At 36.5% G+C, this 21,692-nt stretch overlaps 1 protein-coding gene, 2 long non-coding RNA genes and 1 pseudogene across 6 annotated transcripts; 1 reads left to right on the top strand and 3 right to left on the bottom strand.

Moving 5' to 3' along the window:
* Positions 1-991: 991 nt before the first annotated feature.
* LOC137709140 (uncharacterized) lies at positions 992-5,779 on the bottom strand. 3 transcript variants are annotated; one of them, XR_011064845.1, is made up of 8 exons: positions 5,605-5,779; positions 5,411-5,470; positions 4,455-5,302; positions 3,699-3,741; positions 2,421-3,030; positions 1,890-1,961; positions 1,568-1,650; positions 992-1,369 (listed from the first exon to the last, which is right to left on the bottom strand). It is a non-coding gene; the product is annotated as an uncharacterized lncRNA (long non-coding RNA). The 3 variants fall into 3 exon arrangements; XR_011064844.1 differs by having other exon boundaries at positions 992-1,650; positions 4,455-4,582; positions 5,062-5,302; XR_011064843.1 differs by having other exon boundaries at positions 992-1,650.
* Positions 5,780-15,594: 9,815 nt separating this feature from the next.
* On the bottom strand, positions 15,595-16,266 carry LOC137728156 (receptor-like protein EIX2). The gene has a single exon (XM_068467031.1). The coding sequence runs from the start codon at positions 16,264-16,266 to the stop codon at positions 15,595-15,597; it is 672 nt and encodes a 223-aa protein (XP_068323132.1).
* Positions 16,267-16,807: 541 nt separating this feature from the next.
* On the bottom strand, positions 16,808-17,884 carry LOC137719769 (magnesium transporter MRS2-4-like; annotated as a pseudogene).
* Positions 17,885-19,308: 1,424 nt separating this feature from the next.
* LOC137730699 (uncharacterized) lies at positions 19,309-20,921 on the top strand. 2 transcript variants are annotated; one of them, XR_011068206.1, is made up of 4 exons: positions 19,309-19,440; positions 19,558-19,608; positions 19,866-19,936; positions 20,725-20,921. It is a non-coding gene; the product is annotated as an uncharacterized lncRNA (long non-coding RNA). The 2 variants fall into 2 exon arrangements; XR_011068207.1 differs by having other exon boundaries at positions 20,669-20,921.
* Positions 20,922-21,692: the final 771 nt, after the last annotated feature.

Here is a 21,692-nt window from a genome sequence, read left to right as displayed (position 1 = left end):
GGAAAATTTATCGGTCAACAGAAATAGGACAAAAGTCACATGGTTGTAATCAGGCATGCAGATGGTACTAATTGTTCTACAATTCAGAGGGCAAAGAAACCCAAACCACAAGAAATGAGAGAAAAAGAAACATGACAAGTTCTTGTATTTCACCGTGTTTGCAAATTGCAAGCGCATCCAGACTTAGTAACTTGAGAAATACAACTCTTAGAAGGTTTTCTGAAATAAACGTTGTGCAATGAATGAGTATAAGTCATTTAGAAGACAAATTATGTATCAGAGTAAACAGAGTTTACTCTCATTGGTCAAGGAAGAAGACTATATCCATCAAGACAATCCACCACTTGCATATACAGTTATATATCTCACAATGAATAATATTCTATAGGCCTTATTTCTTTTATTTTTGTCTTAAGATGGTTTTTTTTTTTTTTTTTTTTTTTTTAATTTTTTAATTTTTTACCGGTGAAAAGTATAATTGGAGGAGATTTTGCTCAACCTGTGAAATTTATGAAAAGAGCTTGATTCTTCTACATCCAGCCCCATAATGACGGTAGACAAAGTCCTTGTGGAAACATTTATAAGTCAATCAAGAGATATATGACAAAAATGATGTCCCATCCCCAATATAATTCCAACTTCATCCCAAAAGAAAAGTCACAAGAGTTCTAGGAAAAAATAAAAAATATTCATGAGAGACTTATGGCTAGTTTCGGGTTGATTGATAGAGAATCAAAGCAAATTTACTGATGAATTGCAATTTCAAAAAGAAAATCTGAAGAATAAAAAAACGAAATACAACGAGAAGAATGAGCATTTGTAAATTTAAATTTATAGTTTATGGGATTATGGTGACAATCAACGAGCATTTGTAAATTTTTTTTTTTTTTGGAGTTTTAACGAAAAACCCACGATATTGATCACTTTAACGAAAAATCACGTTTTTATACTAAAAAGTGAAACCTGAAACTATTCATTTTACCCTTTATTTTGTTTTTATCGTTAAAACTCAAAATTTTTAAACTTTTTTCTTTAATTTTCTTTTTTTTTTCCTTCTATATTTTCATGCTTCTACATTAATTAAAAAAATTACTCCAACAACGACCACATAAGTGAGTAAAATCCTTACTGTTGGATTCTTTTATCTTACTAACATTTTTAGTATTACACTAGAAATATAGCCCGCGCGTTACTGCGGGATTAGAAACCGTATGATAAAAATATGTTTCGAAGCTATAAGAGATTGTTAAAGAAGGTTAATGTTATTTACACTGAAAGATATTTGAGCTTTTTGAAAGAATTTTTACATGAGCAGAAATTGGGTGAATGAAGCTCTTGAAATTCTTTAAACCATTATGAATAGCATGACCTGTGAGTGATTGATAGTGTAACAAAAATTAGTAAAAGAGTGAAAGAATATTATACATGAAACTATATTATTGGAACCACTTAATGGAAAGTTGTAGAGCTATGGTATACTCGGCTATAGTTTCAATACCAACGAAAGAATGCAAGACATAATATATACACAGAAAAGTAAAAACTAATAAGTTTGAAAGATACGAACGATTGAGCATGCAGAAAACGTGGAGAGCGATTGAGAAAAGGGAGCACCAAATTAACTGTTTTTCCTTTCCTTCCCTTCCCTTGCTGCATAAACGGTAGAGTAGCTCTAGTTTTTCAGTTTTTTTCATGCCATTCTTCATGCCAAGCCAAAATCAACAACTAAATTATAACATGCATGTTAATAATACCATGAAAAATTCCACTTCAATATACATGCATATCATTTTCTTAGTTCATATATGAATTGGATATTATCTCTTCCAAAACCACCAACCAAAATCACTTCTCAAAGAGATTATAAATAGAAGAGAGTGGAAGCTTACCCAAAGCCAATTTTGCGTAGTAGTGTTGTGCTACTCTCTCCATTTTCTTATTTTTGACCCACCAAACAATATCTGCATTTAAATGCATAATGTTTTTCTTTCTTTTTTTTTTTTTATAAAAAAAATTTCAGCAAGCCCATATCAATTCCAGAACATTTTAAAAACCGAAATTAGGCATAATCAAAGATGGACCATTTCATCAGCATATGCGAAGGGTCTCAAAACATACCAAGAAAAGGGTAGGCAACAAAAAGAAATTAAACGCAGAAACTCAACAAAATAAACAATTTAGAGTTTAAGCATCTAAGGTACAATCTTAAAGATAAGAACTTACAGAGATTATCAGGCAATTTCAGTTTTTTGAATTGGGGATTAAATGATTCAAATAAGCACTTGAAAGAGTGATTGATAACAAAAATCTGAAGTCAACACAACATGCAGTCATCTACAGAGCTCAAATACACATTCACTAAACATAGTCCACCATCAATCCATACACATATTTGGTTAAAGGAAAAAAGCGAGTTTAACCTGTTGTGCAACCACAGCATCTTGAGGATCATCCATGAGGAGCAGAAAGCAAAGTTTGTACAAAAAGAAGTGCTGTTTTCAATGTTAGGGTGCCTTCCAACATATGAGATAACATACACCAAAAAAACATTATTAGTGATCCCTATGCATATTGTTTCTCTGAGTATTCCAATTCAGCAGTCCTAGAATCTTACACAGTGGCACTTGGCTGTTTCTCTGACTCTATGAACTGTTTCTTCTTTAAAGCGCACTCTACTGATAAATAGATTATTCACAAAAATTATGAAATACAATTGTACATTGAGTGCTAATAATTTTCATAAATTGGCTAATTACATTTCCTCACAACTTGAGTGATGTCTAAAATACATGATCGATGAGGTTATAGTTTATAAGTTTCACATTTACATTTACCCACAATTTAAGTGGTATATTTAAACTCCAAACGATGCATAGGTTATCAAGCAGTTACATCATTATTTTAAAAATTCACATCCAATAAGAGTATAAATACACCTAATTGGTAATATCTTGAGAGAGAGATACCTGGCAATGGGTCGACTTGCAATGAACTAAAGAACTCGACTTTTTCTTATGATTACATCACCACCTTCAAGAAATACATTAATCAGTAAAATCAGTAGCAACAACACAAAAGAAAATCCCAAGTAAAGTTCTCATTAGCAGTGAAATTATTAGTATTGCACTAAAAGATTTAGAGATAAGGAGATAATGATTTAAACAATATTATCTCAATCATCGTTCGGATAAAGAGATTATGTTACTTGTCCAAAACTACCAATCAGGTCAAAACCTTTCATAATAGTAAATTATTGTTCTTTCTTAAGATTCCAAATACTTGGATACACAATCCTTTTATAGTTTATATGGATACTTGACCCTCATCAGTCTTATATACTCCCTTCGTGGCCATGAGACTTTTTTATGAGAGCATTAGACAGAAGGGCATGCTTTGAGTATTCAAAATTTTTCAATTTCTCAGTTTTCTTTAAACCTCATGATATGCCGATAATAGTATAAAGATGAATGAACAAAAAAAAAAAAAAAAAAAAAAAAAAAAGAAAGGGTTAAAACCAAAGGAGAACTGAAATAGAGAAACAAAGAAAGAAAACCATAAATGAAACCCAAACACAAAGAGAGTGAGAGAGTTAAACCCAAAAGCTTAACGCAATCTCACTTGCATACCATTTGACCATATTAAGAAAAATATGAAATTTGCACCCCCATTTGACCATATTAAGGATAGAGGGCACTCACATCGTTGTAGTAGTACCCTTCTTTGTTATGCTTTTCCTCAAAACTGCCATAAAAAAACCCAAAAAGCATAAAAATTTAGAAGCAGAAAAGAAAAGGTTTGAAATTGCCATTGGAAATGCAGAATGTACAGATGGAAACCAAATTGAATTATTATGCCATTTCTCCTCCTTCAATCCATATACTGGTAGTTACTGTCAATCTATTTAACTTATTCCCAACTTCATCAAAACAACCAAGAAGTATAAAATAGCAAGGTTAATTCTCACTTTCTTTAATCAAAATGAATTCTACTTCTTCCCATCTATTTGCACATCCCTTCAACACTCTCAATTGATGTTAAAACAGAAAACAAATTGTGTCAAGAAAGAAGCGAGAGGAAACATCGAGAAGGGAAGCCGAACAGTGAACAACCTGTGTAATTTTGTGAAGATTGGCAAAGAGATCCTATAGAGATGGGAGAAAATGACACTGAAATAGGAATCCCAATCCAAATATCATCCCAGAAACAAAACCTCCCCCTTTCCAACTGTGAAAGGAAGATTACAAAAGATCATGGAAAGGACCTGAGCTTGTCTTTCCATGGGTATCCCCATGACCCCCTAATAAACTCGAATAAGTCACGTCGTACAACATGTATTTACTCCATAGTCCATACAACAAAATTCCACACAGAACTAGTTCCCAAGAGTAGCGAAGAAATTATCAATGTTATTTAGTCATACATTTTCATATATACTAAAGCAATATTACCCTCACCAGTCATTTCCAAGTCAATCCATACCAGTGGCATTTTGTACTCTTCGGTATCTCTGTAATTTGCTTACTCTGCTTCTCATTTACGCGTGACATGTTATCAGAGTCATTGACTTTTTTCTTGCTATTGCCTACCTCAAAAGATGCATAATCAGAACAAAGATACTCATATTTTTCAATCCGCATACAGGGATTATCAACAAATATTCACCTAAGTAAATCATTTATTATGGTTATTAGTTATTATATATGCCCAATGCCTAGTCTATCATGAATGTGGCTTACATTTCGAGAAAAAATAGGCTAAGAAATAAGTTTTTTTTTGTTTATAAATAAAAATTTATACTTCAGCTTCATCAAAATTGCAGGATCCATTCAAACAGTACGAACTTTTTTAGAGAAATATTAAGAAAAATAACCTAAAATGGTAGTTCATAGATTCAGTTGAGTTGTAAATGTTAGTATACAGCATCCAAATATATTGGAAAGATAAAAATAAATAGTAATCAACGAAATTTCCCTAGAAGAACTTAGCCCTGGAAATTGTCGAAACCAGCTCAATTTACAGGAATCAAACAGAGGATAAGAGAAAATTGGTCCGAGAAAATACCATGGTTGCGGATGAGCTGACGACGACAAAAGGGAGAGACAGCGGCGAAGGGCTGGAGTCTCAGGAACTCTCATCGTCTGCTGTGTGGAGTAAACCCTAAAACACTAATGTGCAATTTGTAGTAGGTTTTTGGGTAGAACCAGAAAATCAGCCCTACACCCATCCCTCCCTCACTCTTTGTCTGTCTCCAATCGCTTAATCCTACACCTTTTTGGACTACCATACTTCTCCCTCTCTGTCTCTGTCTCTCTCATTTCAAAGTCAGATTCTTTATCAAATTCAACAACTGGATTTTGACAAAAAAAAAAAAAACTGGATAATTCACACAGAATGAAAAAAACCTACTCACATCGAGACGGAGATATTTCGGAAGCAGCGCAAAATAGTCCTGTGGAAGATCAAAGCTGTTCTGCATAGGAAATAACAAATTGAAAAAAAAAATCAAAACTTTAAATTATAACTAAATTTATTCATTTCTTTATTGAAATCCAGAAAAAAAAAAAATGCAAAAGTTAAGCAATGCAGAGAAAACCCAGATCCCACCCCAAATTTGTACTCGAAGCCCTTTTACAATTCACGCAACCATGAATCAGAGAAGAAGCAGAGGATTGAGTATGGGGGAGGAGAGACTGCAAGAGAGAGAAAGAGAAGAGAGAGAGGGTGTGTGTGTGTGTTTGAGCGCAGTGGTGCTGTTGCAGACGCAGGGTGTGCGTGTTTGAGCGCGGTGGGGCTGTCAATAAACAGTAACCGAGAGTTTGGGTTTGGGAATTGTTATTAACAGACTTCCAACTTTCTATAATTAGAAAAAAAAATACATTTGTGAAATATTGTAAAATAAGATTTTTAGAGGATTAATAACAATTTCCTTAAGTTTTAGTATATATAAATTTTTCATTTTATTATTTATTAGGTTTAAATTTTTTTTTTAACCGGTATCAAGTCAAGTCATATTACCTGTTTATTTTAATGTACAATTCATTAAATATCATCTATGTCACGAAAACGACACGAACACAAAAATACATAACAAATGCCCTCCTCTTTATTGGCTTTAAAAAATTTCCCTAAAACGATTAATCCAGTTTAAAATTGCAGCCCCTCTCCCCACCCCACAAAAAAAAAAAAAAAAAAAAAAATGTTCACATTTAAACCCAAATCAAACATTAATCCATTTCCATATCCCAAATCGAATTGCCAGAAAGCAAAAAAAAAAATATATATTAATAAATATTAAATATATCTTTAAAAATCGAATTCCCGCCTCCTTCGGTGAGAAGTTCCCTATCCTTTTTAAAAATGCCGGATCGGTCTGCGTCAAGTGTACAAAGTGGAGCCTTATTTTATTTATAAGTAAAGTCTTGATCTAAATATGGGCTAAGATATCAAATGATAGTTTTTTAACATGTGGATGAGAGGAATAAGTAACTGATTAAGAGAGATGTGAGAAGCAGGTTGTACTGTAATCTAACGTTGTGGTGTGAAAAATTTCGTAAAAGAAGCACATTCTACTATACTATTGTACTAACCATTTGCGTTCATTAGAGCACCTTCGCCCTACATACATAAGCTTATCAAGGTTGGGAACCCTTTTTCTATTTGAATGAAAAAATTCAGGCACCTACCAAATTGGTAAGGCAGACGTATCAATCCAACCTGTACTATTCTCATTAAAAAATTTACAAGTGCTAACGACAATGGGACTTCTGCGGGCAATGAGAAACTTAAAAAAATAAAGGAAAACTAATGAAAATGGTTTGAAAACTTTGAGTTTTAATGATAAGGACAAAATAAATGGTAAAGTAAATAGTACCAGAATTGACTTTTTAGTGCAAAAATGTGGTTTTTCTAAGTCCAGGAAGGGATGGGGCATATAACAAGAACCGCCTCTAATATTCATTGGGGTCTTAAACAAACTACTACATTGTTGGAATCCATAACAATTGCTGGAATTTCTTTGGGATAAACTCTAGCAATTTAAGAACTAAAGCATGCTATGTGCCTCGACTCAAAGTGAGAAATAATTTTTTTTTTTTTTGCAATGGGTTATGTTTTCGACAGGGAACAATCTAAGAATTAAAGCAGGTTATGTGTTTATGCATCCTAAGAACTAGCGAGAGTACGTAGATGTACGATATTGGTTTGAAATGCAACGCGCTTTCTATAAGTTGGCCATTGATCATGCTCATTTTGTTCGCGAGTCAAGTGGATTTGAGGAGTTGGGTGCCATGCATTGGACTCATACTCTGCGTTATGCCATATGTTGATTTAAGTTAGAAGTTTATAACTGTTATAAGTTGGTTGAAAGAAGCCTACATTTGCCAAATTTTTCTGTTATTAGGAAAATTATTTTATCAATTGGATGTTGCCAGCCATTCCAGAGTTATTATTTTCATGATATCGAGCTTTGGTTACAAATTGTTCACTCATTTATTTGTCAGAAGTAATTAACTATCGAAGGCCTTTTCAGCGTTGGATTTTCTGTATCAAGCTAGACTATAGACACAATATTTTGTTGATTTCAACTGAGTGAGATTTTCAGTGCTAAATTTCCTTTAAAAAAAAATCTCGAGCCATGGATTTTCTGTATCAAGCTAGACTATAGACACAATATTTTGTTGATTTCAACTGAGTGAGATTTTCAGTGCTAAATTTCCTTTAAAAAAAATCTCGAGCCAAGAAGACCAGAAAGTAGTTCTTTAGCCTTTCGTTGAGTTCAACGGAGAGAGATTTTCGAGAGAGAGTCTCTTTTTCAATACCTTAAACTCTCCTACACAATACATCCTATTTGTGCGCAGCCATATTGACTTCCAAGCCAAAAAAGCAAAATACTAACGTGGCCTTCACAAAGCCACAAAAGTCACCACGAAACATTACGCAAAAGGACATTTGATGAAGATGTCAGCTCCTCTTCTGCAATAGACGAGATTAATTTCTTTTTCTTCAACAACATTTCTAATGAAGTAGTTCTTTTGTTTAATGTGCCTAGTAGCAAGTAAACACATAAAATATGCTATTAAGATCTTTAAGGATGAGCATTCGAAATATCAAAAGCTTATAGTGGTGGCAAAAGTAAACAATTTTTCACTTTTTGACTGTTTGCATTATTCATGGGACCAAACAAGCATGCGTTTGACACCTTGAGGGATTTAAGCAAATAAACACATATAATATGCTACTATGACCTTAAGAATGAGTACTCAATTGATCAAAAGTTTTTTGGGTGATAAAAGTACATAGTTCTTCACTTTGGAGTGTATTTAGACTGTTTATGGCATTCATGGGATCAAACGAGCGTGCGTTTGACACTCTTTAGAACGTAAGCAAATAAACACATACTATGTTACTAGGGCTTTAAGATCAAAAGCTTAATAGTTGTCAAAAGAACACAGTTTTTTCTTTTGGAGTGTATTTTGACTGTTTTCGACATTCATGGGATCAAACGAGTGTGTATTTGGCACTTTTTGGAACTTAAGTAAAAAACACATAATTTGCTGCTAAAACAATAACAATGAGTACTCAAAAAGATTATTAGGTGTCAAATGTACACAATTTTTTTTTTATTTTGGAGTGTATTTGGACATTTGCAATGGAGTGATTATTCAGTGGTAGATAGTGTTCTTCAATGTAGCACCATGATGGACAGCCTGGCAATGGGCCACATAAGTGTCTCACTTTTTCTCAATTTATCTCCTTCAATGGTAGACAGTGTTCTTCACTAAGTTATAAGAGGACCGGGGAAGAAAAATGAAGGAGAAGACATTAATCACTGGGACTACCGACTGGAACTATGAAGGCGAATTTTGTTAACACAAACGAGTTCATCGTTTATCCCAAAGGAAGAGTTTGAGATTTTTCCAAGTCCAGCCAGGGAGCGGGCATAGAACAAGAACCACCTCTAATATTCAATGGGGTCTTAAACTAACTAAAACATCGTTGGAATCCATAACAATTGCTGGTGTTTTCTTTGGAATCCATAACCATTTAATAATTAAAGCATGTTCTGTGCCTCGACTAAACGTGACACATAAAAGGTTTTCCTGCAATTGGTTCTGTTTTCGGTAGGGTAACAATCTAAGAATTAAAGCATGTTATGTGTATATGCATCATAAGAACTAGTAAGAGTACGTAGATGTACGTTATTGGTTTGCAATACAACACGCCTTGTCTATGTTGACCATGGATCTAAAAGTGAAGCCTCATCATCTCCAGATATCAAGCATCCCAGCTAGGCAAATCAACCGTTGACTTTTACATAATCTCTAATTGTTAATTTGCTTATATAGCTGCTGCTAATTACCTGTTTTCATTTATTACTTTCCGTGTAAAGTCACTCCTGGACTAGTATATCATCTTGTATTAGTCCTTGTAAATAAATTAATGAAAGCTATTCAGCCAAACTCAAAACATTATATGTTATCAACGAGCCCTAAGCTCTAATGAGCAGTTTCTTAATATTTTTTCCCTATGTGCTCACAATGTCAGACGAGCAATCAACCAACTCCGGTTCCGTTGCCCACCCATCCAACTCTTTGCTTTCAGTTGACAACTCCAAATCGGTTATTACGATCAACGTCGCTGCCCAACAGCCTGTCAAACTCACGCCCATGAACTATCCCTTTTGGTGTGCTCAATTTATTGCCCTCCTCATAAGGTATGATCTCCTGAGATATGTCGATGAAACATATCCCTGCCCAGAAAAATCAAACACCTTGTCGTTGACATCGGCGTATAATCTTTGGCTACGCCAAGATCAGCTGCTGCTCCATGCCATCCTCACATCCTTTTCCGAACAAGTTGTCTCTCTTATTGCCTCTGCCCCAACCTCCAAGGCTGCCTGGGACAAACTCAAACAACTTTATGCCAATCGAGCTCGATCTCATGTTATGGGTCTCAAAGAACGAATTACTTCTATGCATTATGACTCCAAGCCGTCAAAGCCATTACCGATGAACTCGCTCTTATTGATGCTCCCATCAGTGATGATGACCTCGTCAACACATCTTAAACGGTGTTGGACTTGAGTTCAAAGAACTTGCAGCTCCTGTTCGTGCCCATGACATCCCTATTTCCTTTTAGGACCTCCATGTTAAACTTATTGAATGTGAAATTGCTCTTAAACGCGAAGACCATATTGCCTCCTCCAGTCCCATCACTGCCAACACTCCGCCACTTCCCGTTCTTTCCATCGTGGCTCTCGTAACGACAACAATTACTAGCCTTGATCATCTTCTGGTCCACACAACAATAATAACTTTCGAGATATTTATGGTTTTAGTTCCTCAAGTCGGGGTTCTTCAAATGGTTCCACCTCTCGTCGCCCCAATCCTCCTGGCACAGGGTATCGTGGAACTTGTCACTTGTCAGTAGTGTGCCCAACAGGGTCATAGCGCCAAATTCTACCCTCAATTGACTTCACAGCACAAACTGGTTGCCAACTACACTCGTGCCCCTAATTGGATTCTTGACTTAGGGGCCTCGCATCATATTGCATCGGACGTCAACAGGTTTGCATATTACCCATGTTGGTCCTACCCCCTTCCATCCCCCTCGCCTTCCAACGTTTCCTTAGCTAATGTTTTGTGCGTTCATTCGATTCGAAAGGATTTAATTTCTATTTCCAAATTGAATAAAAAAAAAACACCTCTATTGAATTGTTTCTTGATTTTTTCCTTGTGAAGGATATGAGCACGGGGGCAAGCCTTCTTCAAGGCCCGAATAAGGATGATGAATATGTATGGCCAAACTCCTCCTTCCATTCAACAGTTCAACCTCATGCTATGGTGGGTGTGGCGGCCTCTCAACCTCTCTGGCATCGTCGTCTTGGTCATCCCAATCATCGCACTCTCCAACACATCATCACCTCTAATTCCTTACCTATGTCCTCCAAGTCCCATGTCGAGTCTACTTGTGTTTCTTGTCAATGTAATAAAAGCCATAGGCTTCCATTTGGTGTCTCTTCTTTCACTAGTCAGGGTCATCTAGATCTCATTTATAGTGACGTTTGGGGTCCTATTCCTTATTATTCTATTGACGGGTTTTGTTATTATGTTATTTTTGTTGATCATTATTCCAAATATATTTGGCTTTATCCAATTAAACTTAAGTCTGATGTCTTTTCTATTTTTACTAATTCAAAGCCTTTGTTAAAAATTACTTCAAAACAAAAATTGTATCTTTACATTCTGATGGGGGTGGTGAATTTGTTAAACTCAAAAACTTCCTTGCCACAAATGGTATTACTCATCTTACTACCCCACCTCATACTCCCGAACACAATGGCATGGCTGAACGTCGGCATCACCATGTTGTTGAAACTGGTCTCACACTCCTCCATTATGCCTCCATGTCTCTCTCCTATTGGTCATATGCCTTCCAAACTGCTGTTTACCTTATCAATCGTATGCCTACACAAACACTCACCAACGTCTCTCCGTAAACCACTCTCTTTGGACAAAATCTGCATTATCACAAACTTCGTGTATTTGGATGCCAATGTTTTCCATGGTTAAGACCCTACAACTCTAATAAACTAGAATCCCATTCACGCCCGTCTCTTTCTCGGCTACTCCACCTCTCAAAGTGCCTATCAGTGCCTCGATTTGTCTACTAATTGTCTGTTTATATCCTGTCATGTCAAATTCGGTCAATTTACCTTTCCTTTTTCCTCCTATGATCCAAATTCTCCTCGTGTGTCGTCAAAGAGTCTGGCCACTTGGTCTTCTCTTCTTCCCTAGGTCATCATGGTTCCTTTCGTCCATACCACAACGCCACCCCACCATGATGCCATCCCTTCTCCTACTGAAGCCATTTCTCATTCTACGTCATCATCTGCCTCGGAGGAATCTCGCCATCTGCATGCCCCCATGCCCATTCCTAGAGCCATCTTCCCCAAATCCACCTTCTTCATCTCCTTTCCCACACCCTGCCCCACCTCCCCTGCCCACTCCCTCACCCAATCACCTACCTTCTCCTCCACCTAACCCTCACAATAATCACCCCATGACCACCCGTTCCTAAAACCTCATTGTCAAACCCAAACACCTATGTGTTGCCACCAAGCACCCTCTTCTCCCCTCATTGGAACCAACGTGTGTTTCTCAAGCTGTACGTGACCCTCATTGGCGTGCTGCCATGTCCGATGAATTTAATGCATTGATCCGAAATGGCACTTGGGAACTTGTTCCTTATCACCCTCGGCAAAACCTTATTGGTTGTAAGTGGATATTTCGTATCAAACGCCATCCTGATGGTAGCATTGAAAGATATAAAGCTCGCTTGGTGGCCAAGGGGTTTCATCAACACCTTGGCATTGATTTTTCGGACACCTTTAGCTCGGTTGTGAAACCTACCACTATCAGTGTGGTTTTGCATCTTGCTTTGTCACATGGCTTGCCTATTCATCAACTTGATGTCAATAATGTCTTTCTCCATGGCACCCTTTCTGAAGATGTGTATATGTCTCAGCCCTCCGGCTTCGACGACTCTAATTTTCCCTCTCATGTTTGCAAACTTTGTAAAGCCCTCTATGGTCTCAAACAGGCTCCCTGTGCATGGTACAAGGAATTGGGTTCATTTTTGCTCTCTTATGGTTTTACTAATGCTCTCTCAGATGCCTCCTTTTTTATTTTTCGCAATGGTGGTGCTGTTATATATTTTCTTGTCTACATTGATGATCTCATTGTTACAGGAAACCAAAGTTTGGTTATCTCTCAGTTTGTCCATGCTCTTGCCAAAAAGTTTTCAATCAAAGACTTGGGGGACCTTCAATACTTTCTTGGCATTGAGGTTGTGCCCACTAATGGTGTTTTATTTCTCGCCCAACATAAGTATATAAGGGAGCTTCTGACTAAAGTCAATATGGATGGTGCCAAGGAAGTTAGCACACCGTTGTCTACTTCTGATTCCTTGGTCCTTCATGATGGTTCTCCTTCCACCGATGCCAGTATGCCACCATGTTTCGTCGACTTGTTGGTGTCCAGTACCTCAATCTTACTCGTCCCGACATCTCATTTGTGGTTAACAAGCTCTCACAATTTATGCACCAACTGTCATCTCTTCATTGGCAAGCTCTTAAACGTGTACTTCGCTATTTGAAAGGTACCCTCTATCATGGCCTCTTTCTTCGACGGTCCTTCTCTTCCACTTTATATGCCTTCTCCAATGCGGATTTGGGCTGGCAATCGTGATGACCGCGCCTCCACCATATCAGATGTTATCTACCTTGGCAGAAATCTAATATCTTGGAGTTCCTAAAAACAACATTCCGTTGCTCGCTCTTCCACTGAAGTGAAGTACTGTGCCATTGCTTGCATCGCTGCTAAACTCGCATGGATTCAATCATTGCTCCGTGAACTTGGTGTTTCTTCTTCCACCAAGCCTACAATCTCCTGTGACAAAATTGGTGCAACCTTCTATTGTGCCAATCCAGTACTCCACTCTCGAATGAAACACATTGATATCGACTTTCAGTTTGTTCGTAATCGTGTCACTCGTGGCCTTCTTCAAGTATCCCACGTCTCCACCACTGATCAACTTGCAGATACCTTGACTAAACCATTGTCTCGTCCTCGGTTTCAATTTCTTCGGTCCAAGATCGGTGTAACCGACGGCTCCACCGTCTTGCGGGGGCGTAAAAGGGAAGTCTCATCATCTCCATCTATCACTCCCACACCAGCCATGACGGCACCATCTCCTCCAGATATCAAGCATCCCAGCTAGGCAAATCAACCGTTGACTTTTACATAATCTCTAATTGTTAATTTGTATATATAGCTGCTGCTAATTACCTGTTTTCATTTATTACTTTCCGTGTAAAGTCACTCCTGGACTAGTATATCATCTTGTATTATTCCTTGTAAAAAAATTAATGAAAGCTATTCAGCCAGACTCAAAACATTATAGGATCATGCTCATTTTGTCCACGAGTCAAGTGGATTTGAGGACTGGGTACCATGTATTGGACTCATCCTTTGTGCTAGCTAGTACCTACTATAGGTGGACCACTGTTGCAAATTGGTCGCTGCCACCGACGCTCTTGGCCTTGAGTTTCATCCAGTTTTTCGTTCTTATTGATGTTTCTTTGTTTTTTCCTTCGCGGATTTAGGTCTCGTCTCCTTGCTTGTTTTCTTTTATCATTGCTTTTCATTATTGAATAATTTCGGAGATAGGGGACCGCGGGTGGTATTCATTCTTTTGGGAAATTAACACTTTTTAATTATTAAGAGCGGAAAAGAATTAGCATACTTTGTAGTTGGTGATATTGGTTCTTTCTAGAGAGTAAAGTCATTATTACATTCCCAATTATTCCGTTATTGGGACAATTTTTTTTTTTTTTATCAGTTGGATGTAACCAGCCATTCTTGATCAGTTATTGTTCTTAGGAAGAATTGTAGATCTCATATTTTTTTTCGAATTCATATGTTATGAGTGCAAAACTAACACGTCAGATGAAAGTAGTGTTAATCCAAACAACAGAAAAATTCAAAATATCCACTTACACGATATGGCAGTAGCAAATTACCTCTTAACCCGTAAATTACTAATTTTCCAATCTTACTATTGTGTTAACGAACCGACCTGTTTTTCTTCAAACCAGATCCTGTAAGGCAAATTCGTTATCAGTCCTAAGTCATTTGCCAATCTGTTCACCATTGTCCGTGTTCCCGTTAGTGGAATAATAAAATCTTGATCTCCGCTGTACAAAACATTTAAGATCATCGAGTGACTATTGCGAAAATTAAACTAATCGAAATCAGTCCAATTTGGCTCCAAGTTTTATGCTCGTAAGTGTATGAAATCGTTCAGTAGTAAACACTTTATATCGTCCCACATAAACCAATCTAATTCTGATCGCCAAACTCAATTCAATTTGCAACTTGGTTGCAACAAATGTTCAACCTCATTGATATTCAAATTCCCCCAACTCATGTAACATCTATGACGTCTAAATTATTATGTATATCTCAATATGAAACCGTTCATGGCATCTGGATTAGTTGAATATAATAAAACTCACTACGATCAGTGAGAATTTATATAAAGACTACACACTTCCTAGAGTAAGTTGATTTGGAAGGCTGATGTTCCATCTCTCTAATTTAGCTTCAATTTAAAGCCCTCTTCTCTGAAAGATGGGAGAGAAAACTCTTCTCTTTTTAGTGCAAATAAGAGAATAAAAGCTACTCTTGAATGGCTTAAGCAGTCAGGTGCTCGAATGGTCCTACAAAATAAAGTGAATGGCTGCTTGCAATGTTTGCAAAAAGGATATGCACAAAACTTGAAGCTGCAATCTTCTGAAGTTCTTGGTTAAAATTGCCAAACGTGCCTGATTTAGCTAGCCTCTTGGAGAAGCTGTTAGGGACACATGTTTTCTTTAAGATTGGAATTCAACAAGGAAAATCTTACAATTTTATAAAGCAAATCTTACAATTTTGTACTGGAAAAATGAAAACCAAGGAAAAGATAAAAAACTATGCCACAAAATAGTTAATAACGTTCAACGATTGTAGCATAGAGCTTCTTCACAATGTTATTCTAGAACTGAGAAAATGCATTGCTCCTCGGCACATTGGACATCAATGAACTAAGAACAATACAAAACCCGAATGCAAATCCGAGCCCCAAGCTCAGATAGAACCCACTATCTTCAAGTAAATGACCTTCTTCGCGCTTCTCATCACCTACTGGTGGCATGGCCTCATTTGTACTGCAGCGCTCCAGCAATGGAGGTCCGCAAAGTTTATTCCCAGCATAACTGGACAGATCAAAGCTTTGAAGCTGAACGCTTTTTGCAATCTGCCCTATCAGATTGCTATAGGACAAATTCAGGTAATCGAGAAATGTCAAATTAGAGACGCTTAGAGAAATTTCGCCAGAAAGTTGGTTCATGGACAAATCAAGCGACTCTAATGTTCCCATATCACTGATTTTGGAAGGGATTCTTCCGGTCAAAAGATTATTAGATAAATTCAACATTTCTAAGCTAATGAGGCTGGTCAGCTCTTTAGGGATTTCTCCAGATAACATGTTGCTGGAAAGGTCCAAACTAGCTACCAAATGAAGCATTGTTTTATATTTCACTTCTTTGCCCTTGGTCACCAACACTGCATTCTCTATGTAGGACTCCTCAAAAGTACCAAAAATTTCAGTTGCAACACTGATGATTACAATTCCGGTATCTCCTCCTCTTGAAAAGGTGGTGACCATGTATTTCCATGCGACTTAAAATATGAAACATGGATAAAGGTAACTTAAGAAAACAAGAGTTGATGACAATGGCTCTCAACTATAATCAAATTATTCAATGAGCCAAACAACCACAGTAGCCCAGACAACCAACCAGATGTGACTAGGTGACCAGAAAGATATGCTGAATGACCGTAAAGATGCTTTTATTAGTGAATTGAATGACATTTTACAAGCGCACTACCACTACAAAGTTCTATCTTTGACATTGTTTCAGTTCCTAATTCATGAAACGTTCTTAAAGTGGATTCTGTGGAGACACTTAATTGGGGTTTATTTATGTCAATCTTGGATTTACTGCTTCATGTACATATTTGATAGTGTTAAATTATTTAAGGCACCAGCGCTCCAAAAACATTTTTCAGTTTCAAAACAAATTGAAATATCACAAAAACTGACTCAACAAATATTTTAACTCAAGTTGGCTCAAGTCATTGATGCTGAAAGAATTGAAATTAGACATACGGCATAGCAAATCATCTGAAAAAAATATAAAAAAGAGAACAATGACAAAATGATATCCCTCAAGAAGAGGGATTAAGCAAACATACCTTCTGTACACGTGCAACCAAATGCGTAAGATCGCTTTTCAAACTTCTCAAAAGTTCAAGGTTTTTGGTGCTAACATTTCTGGCCAGTTCATCTAAAACAGTGTAGGATTCTCTCTCAAGGTCTGACACACTAGAATTCAAGTATGTACAGACAACTTCTAATGCAATCTCCAGAACCTGAAACTCAAATGGGAGATCACACTGCACACCTTCAACAGCTTCAGGAACAGGTAACCATTGCCTTCCGGTTGAAACATTCATTCCACTAACTTGTTCATCAAGCGGACTAGTCTTCTATCCTGGATTGCCTTTTCTGAGGAAGTTGTTGCCTTAGCTGATCCGCAAATGGAAGAACCTCCTGCCGAAGAGGATCAAGCAACAAAACCTCTTCCGCTGTAACTATAGCCTTTATAAACTCTAAATTAACCACCATGGCCTTCTCCCTAGCTGCAATTGAAATGAGAAAACATATTTCCATTGGTCATCATGGTCTGCTATGGCTACACAATTAAAAAACCAGCAAATAAGGTAACCCTAACCCTAACCCTAATGAGAATTCACATATAAGATAAAAAGGGGGAGGAGGAGGAGGATGAGTACCAAGGATGCTGGAGGAATGGGAGAAGACAGGGCTGAGAATCCTCAAGTCCCGAGCGGGAATGGCAGCGCGTCGAATAATAGCATTCTTGTCACACTCGACGAGCTCTGATCCGCCAAAGCGGTCAAACCGCATCCAAAGACTGGCTCCTCCGGCCTTCTTCTTCCCCTTCACGCCACCGCCGCCAGCAACAACCGCGTTCAGATTATTATTATTGTTGTTGGTATTGGTATTGTTGATATGGACACTGGAGGGCGGAGGAGATCGAAACGGCTGCGGCGGCGAGGGAAAAGGGGAAAGGGGAGGGCCAATGAACTTCTTGGGGCGGCGCCGGATGCTGCTGCTGCACTTGAAAGAGAAGGGACCCTTACCCATTTTTGCTTCTCTTTCTTTTCCCGTTCTGTGTGTGTATTTAAACGAGTCATGGATCTTTCTCTTCCCCTTCTTCCCTCCTGCTCCGACTCGGACTCGGACTCGGACTCCGCCTCCTCATCATCCCCAGCCGCTTGCTTCTTTCACGTTCTCTCTCTCTCAACTCCCAAACACACTTTATATAGTTTTTAGGGAGTTGTAACGAAAACTCCGTGTTATTGTTTACTTTAACGAAAAGTCATATTGTTACATTAAAAAGTCAATCATGGTACTATTTACTTTACATTTTATTTTGTCCTTATCATCAAAGTTTTCAAGCCCTTTTCATTAGTTTTCCTTAGTTTTTAATTGTTTTTCTACATAATAGGGAACGCGGGAATTTTATTGGCACCGAATGCCAAAAAGACCTTTTGTGTGCTGTGGTGGTCAACTAAGGAGATGTATTCAATTGAGATTTTGAAGAATTGTAATTGTTTTAATGAATATAGGGTTATTCAATCAAAATTTTAAGTGATTCTCTGAGATTCAAGGTGTATTTAATTATGATTTTAAACAAGTTTATAACTTTTCATGTGTATTCAATTAGAAATTGATTTTAAAGAATTTGAGAAAGTTGAGAAATTAGAAGGAATTAGAGAGATTTCGTAGTTTATTTTAAGCATCCATAAATCTCACCTCTCCCCATGAGAGTTCGAGGGAATTGAATCATTGGAATCTCTATAAATCAATTAAACTCTATAAAAATTCATGGATTTATAAATCCATTAAAATCTCTCAAATTCTTAATTGAATACACCCCTAAATGTTATAATACAATTGATTGAAAATTTAAAAATAAATATTTTAAACAATCAAGAAATTTGGAGTATTGGGCCATGATTTTGATAGCTAGTGTAGCGTGTAATGTAAGTTGTAATCATAATTAAACTCATCTAAGTTAAGAATATATATTATATACACACAATCCCTTTAAGGGAAGGAATTTCTATTTTTATTTTTTAAATGGAGATTAGTTATGAGATGCACTTCACCTCGAATTTCAACTCTATATGATCTTTAAACTGAGATGCTCTAAATTGAGTAGATAAGGATTTACCTTGCCACCCAGCATATGTTCCTCACCAGTCACTTCATCATAATAACCAACAAGGTGGAGCACACGGACATGACCGGTTAAATTATTGCAGGCAACACCGGTCCAGTTGCAACAATCGCCTTCACCATCCCAAGAGGAAAGCATATTTGAAGAATCATTGAGATCTTTCTTGAACATAAGAAGTGTTTGTCTCTCATTTTCTTTGCAAGGCAAATGGACCAGGTTTCCATTGCATAAGGTAAGTGTAAAAAACTATTTCCAGGCTAATAGTTTATAACTATTGCCCATCTGTTTTGTTGAGGTATTTTTCAATTTTTTTGTTGTTTAAATTTATATGTTATTCATCTTTGTGAGCATTCGTTCCAGGATTTTACGAAATTCTTAAAATTTTATTTAATTGAATTTATGGTCGTTCGGTAATTTTTTTATTTCCAGAATCTTCTAATCCTATTGATGCAACGAGTCGTAGGGGAGCCACGAGTTCACCGAAGCTTTCAAATTTTGCCCACTCACTCATTGTAATCTCCCCCTATTTCTCTTTCTGTTGATCTAATTTGAGGTGAAGTTTGAATTTTGGTTGAATTGGAATGTGGGTTTGATGGGTTTCCTTTCGGTTGTCGATTCGACTTTGGTAGGATTGGCATGTGGTTTTTCAAGCTTTTGCAACCACTTTGGGTCTGGCAAAGGTAATAATCTTACTCTTCATTCCATAAGCTTCATTTTGTATGCCCAAAAAAATTTGGAATGGAAAACATGATGGGAGTTTTAGGAAATGCCCATGTTCTGTAATTTTCCCCATTTGTTGTTTTTTGCAATTTCTTTGATGATATTAGCCATATAAGCATGTTTTCCTCTCTTCATTACATTCCGAATCTTTAAAATCCTTGCTGATTCGTGTAATTTCTCATATATGTTTCTATGTTTGTTTGATTTTGGTTTCTAGGTTATAATCTTAATCGACAAGATGCAAAACGAGGAGTCAATCATCACCGAGCTCTACATCCCGAGAAAATGGTATTCAATCGAATCTAATCGGTGAACGTATACATGAGAGTTAACATCGTTGTTTCTTTGCAAATACCACTGCTGACCTTATTCAAGAACCATTTTAACATAATAGGTTCTATTTGGATGATTAGAGTTTTGAACCTTTTCTTTCCCCCAATTCCACATGAACTGAGTTTTATTGCTGAACAGACCTTGGTAAATATTTATTGCCAACTAAAAGTGTTTTCTTTTGATTATTTTCCAATATATTTTTTAGCCAATTGACAACCCTAAAAGATTTACTTACACACACATCAAATCTGTGTTTCATAAATATACCTAAGATGTAATGCTAGATATTTTTTTATAGTTTCTTCTGCTCTATTCTATGCTGGATAATACTGTTTTTCTGTATATTGTAGATCATTAAAATTCTGCCATGTTTGTGAAATTGAGATTTTTAAATCGAAGAACTTAACAAAGAAAATTGTACATATTTTTTTGGATAAATAATATTATCCACGTCTCATGTTATATAAAAAAAATTTAAAGTACTCTCTCTGTGTGCATGAATTTGAAACTTATTATATTTTCTAGAAAGGGAGACAATACAATTGCGTTTTATTGTAAGAGAAAGATGTGTCATTCTGGATTTGCTTAAAAATGCATAAATAATTTGTCGTTGTGCAAACAGGTCCATTGTGGGTATGAAGGGAATATGTGAATATCTCTTACATGAATGACTTTTATCATTTCCAGAACAATGTGATTTCGCTCGATTGAACCAAATTGATTTGTTATTTCCCCATTTGAAGTTGAAGAGTCGGATTGGTGGGAAGCAATTGAGAGGCACATATCATCTTCTAACTAGGTCAGCTGCAAATCACTACCAACGAATAACTGGGTCGTCGTCTTCTTTCTTCACTTATGAGCTTTTGGGGTAGAAGGAGTCATCTACTTCTTCTAGGATTTCGGGGCTATATTTGTGCCTTTGTCCGAGGATTTGGTATAATTCCCCTTTTTTAATTTATTTTTTTGAAATTCTTGATGGATATTTCTATTGTTTTCTTCGATTATTTATTTGGATTTTGATTTTTATCTTTGCCATTTTTGTTTTCGCTTTTAATTTTTTATGTTAAAAGATGTCGTATTGTGTTTTCATACCAAGTTATCCTTATTTGTATCTCTCACCAAAATATGTACATGTAAAATCGAAGGAGACTGTAGTGTAACTCATTATAAAGTGACAAGCCCTATATACATTGATGCAATAAAATATAAACGATATCAATCCCTTGCAAATAAATGTTATTATGTTAACAAAAGTAACTTCAATTCTTAATCGTTAGTTCAATTACGTTTTTTCCATTCTATCTAGAATCTTAAATAGGGAATTTCATGTGTCTTAACAAATAATTCCTGGAGTTTTATTAAATTGTTTCATCTAATGTATCAAATATTTTAATAATTGCTTATTCCTTTTGTTTGGTTAAAGTTTTGTTCCATTTGTTTTCTGTATTGCCTAGCATGTTGTTCCGTAGCATCAAAGAGGGCTTCTTTAAGCTTGGGTTTCTTGGCAGTGGCTTTCTCCATTGACCTCTACACCTGCGTCTCTCCTCGCTTTCCTACTTCCTCCGGTGCAATCTCTTTTTCTTTCTAATCTCTTTTGAGTTTCTTTCAATATGTCACTTTATATAATTTATTCTTTAATGTCAGATTTGGTGAGTTTGATTTGGGTTTGTGAATGTCTTCCTGGCTTTTCCACTTTGGATTCACATAATAA

This window comes from Pyrus communis, chromosome 1 (genome assembly GCF_963583255.1).
Source record: "Pyrus communis chromosome 1, drPyrComm1.1, whole genome shotgun sequence".
In the NCBI taxonomy this organism is placed as follows: Eukaryota; Viridiplantae; Streptophyta; class Magnoliopsida; order Rosales; family Rosaceae; genus Pyrus; species Pyrus communis.
This window is presented reverse-complemented; position numbering and strand designations above follow the sequence as displayed.

What these genes read in the sequence shown, in the direction of transcription:
- LOC137728156 (XM_068467031.1), bottom strand. Translation starts at nt 16,266, where the DNA reads ATGGTCACCACCTTTTCAAGAGGAGGAGATACCGGAATTGTAATCATC.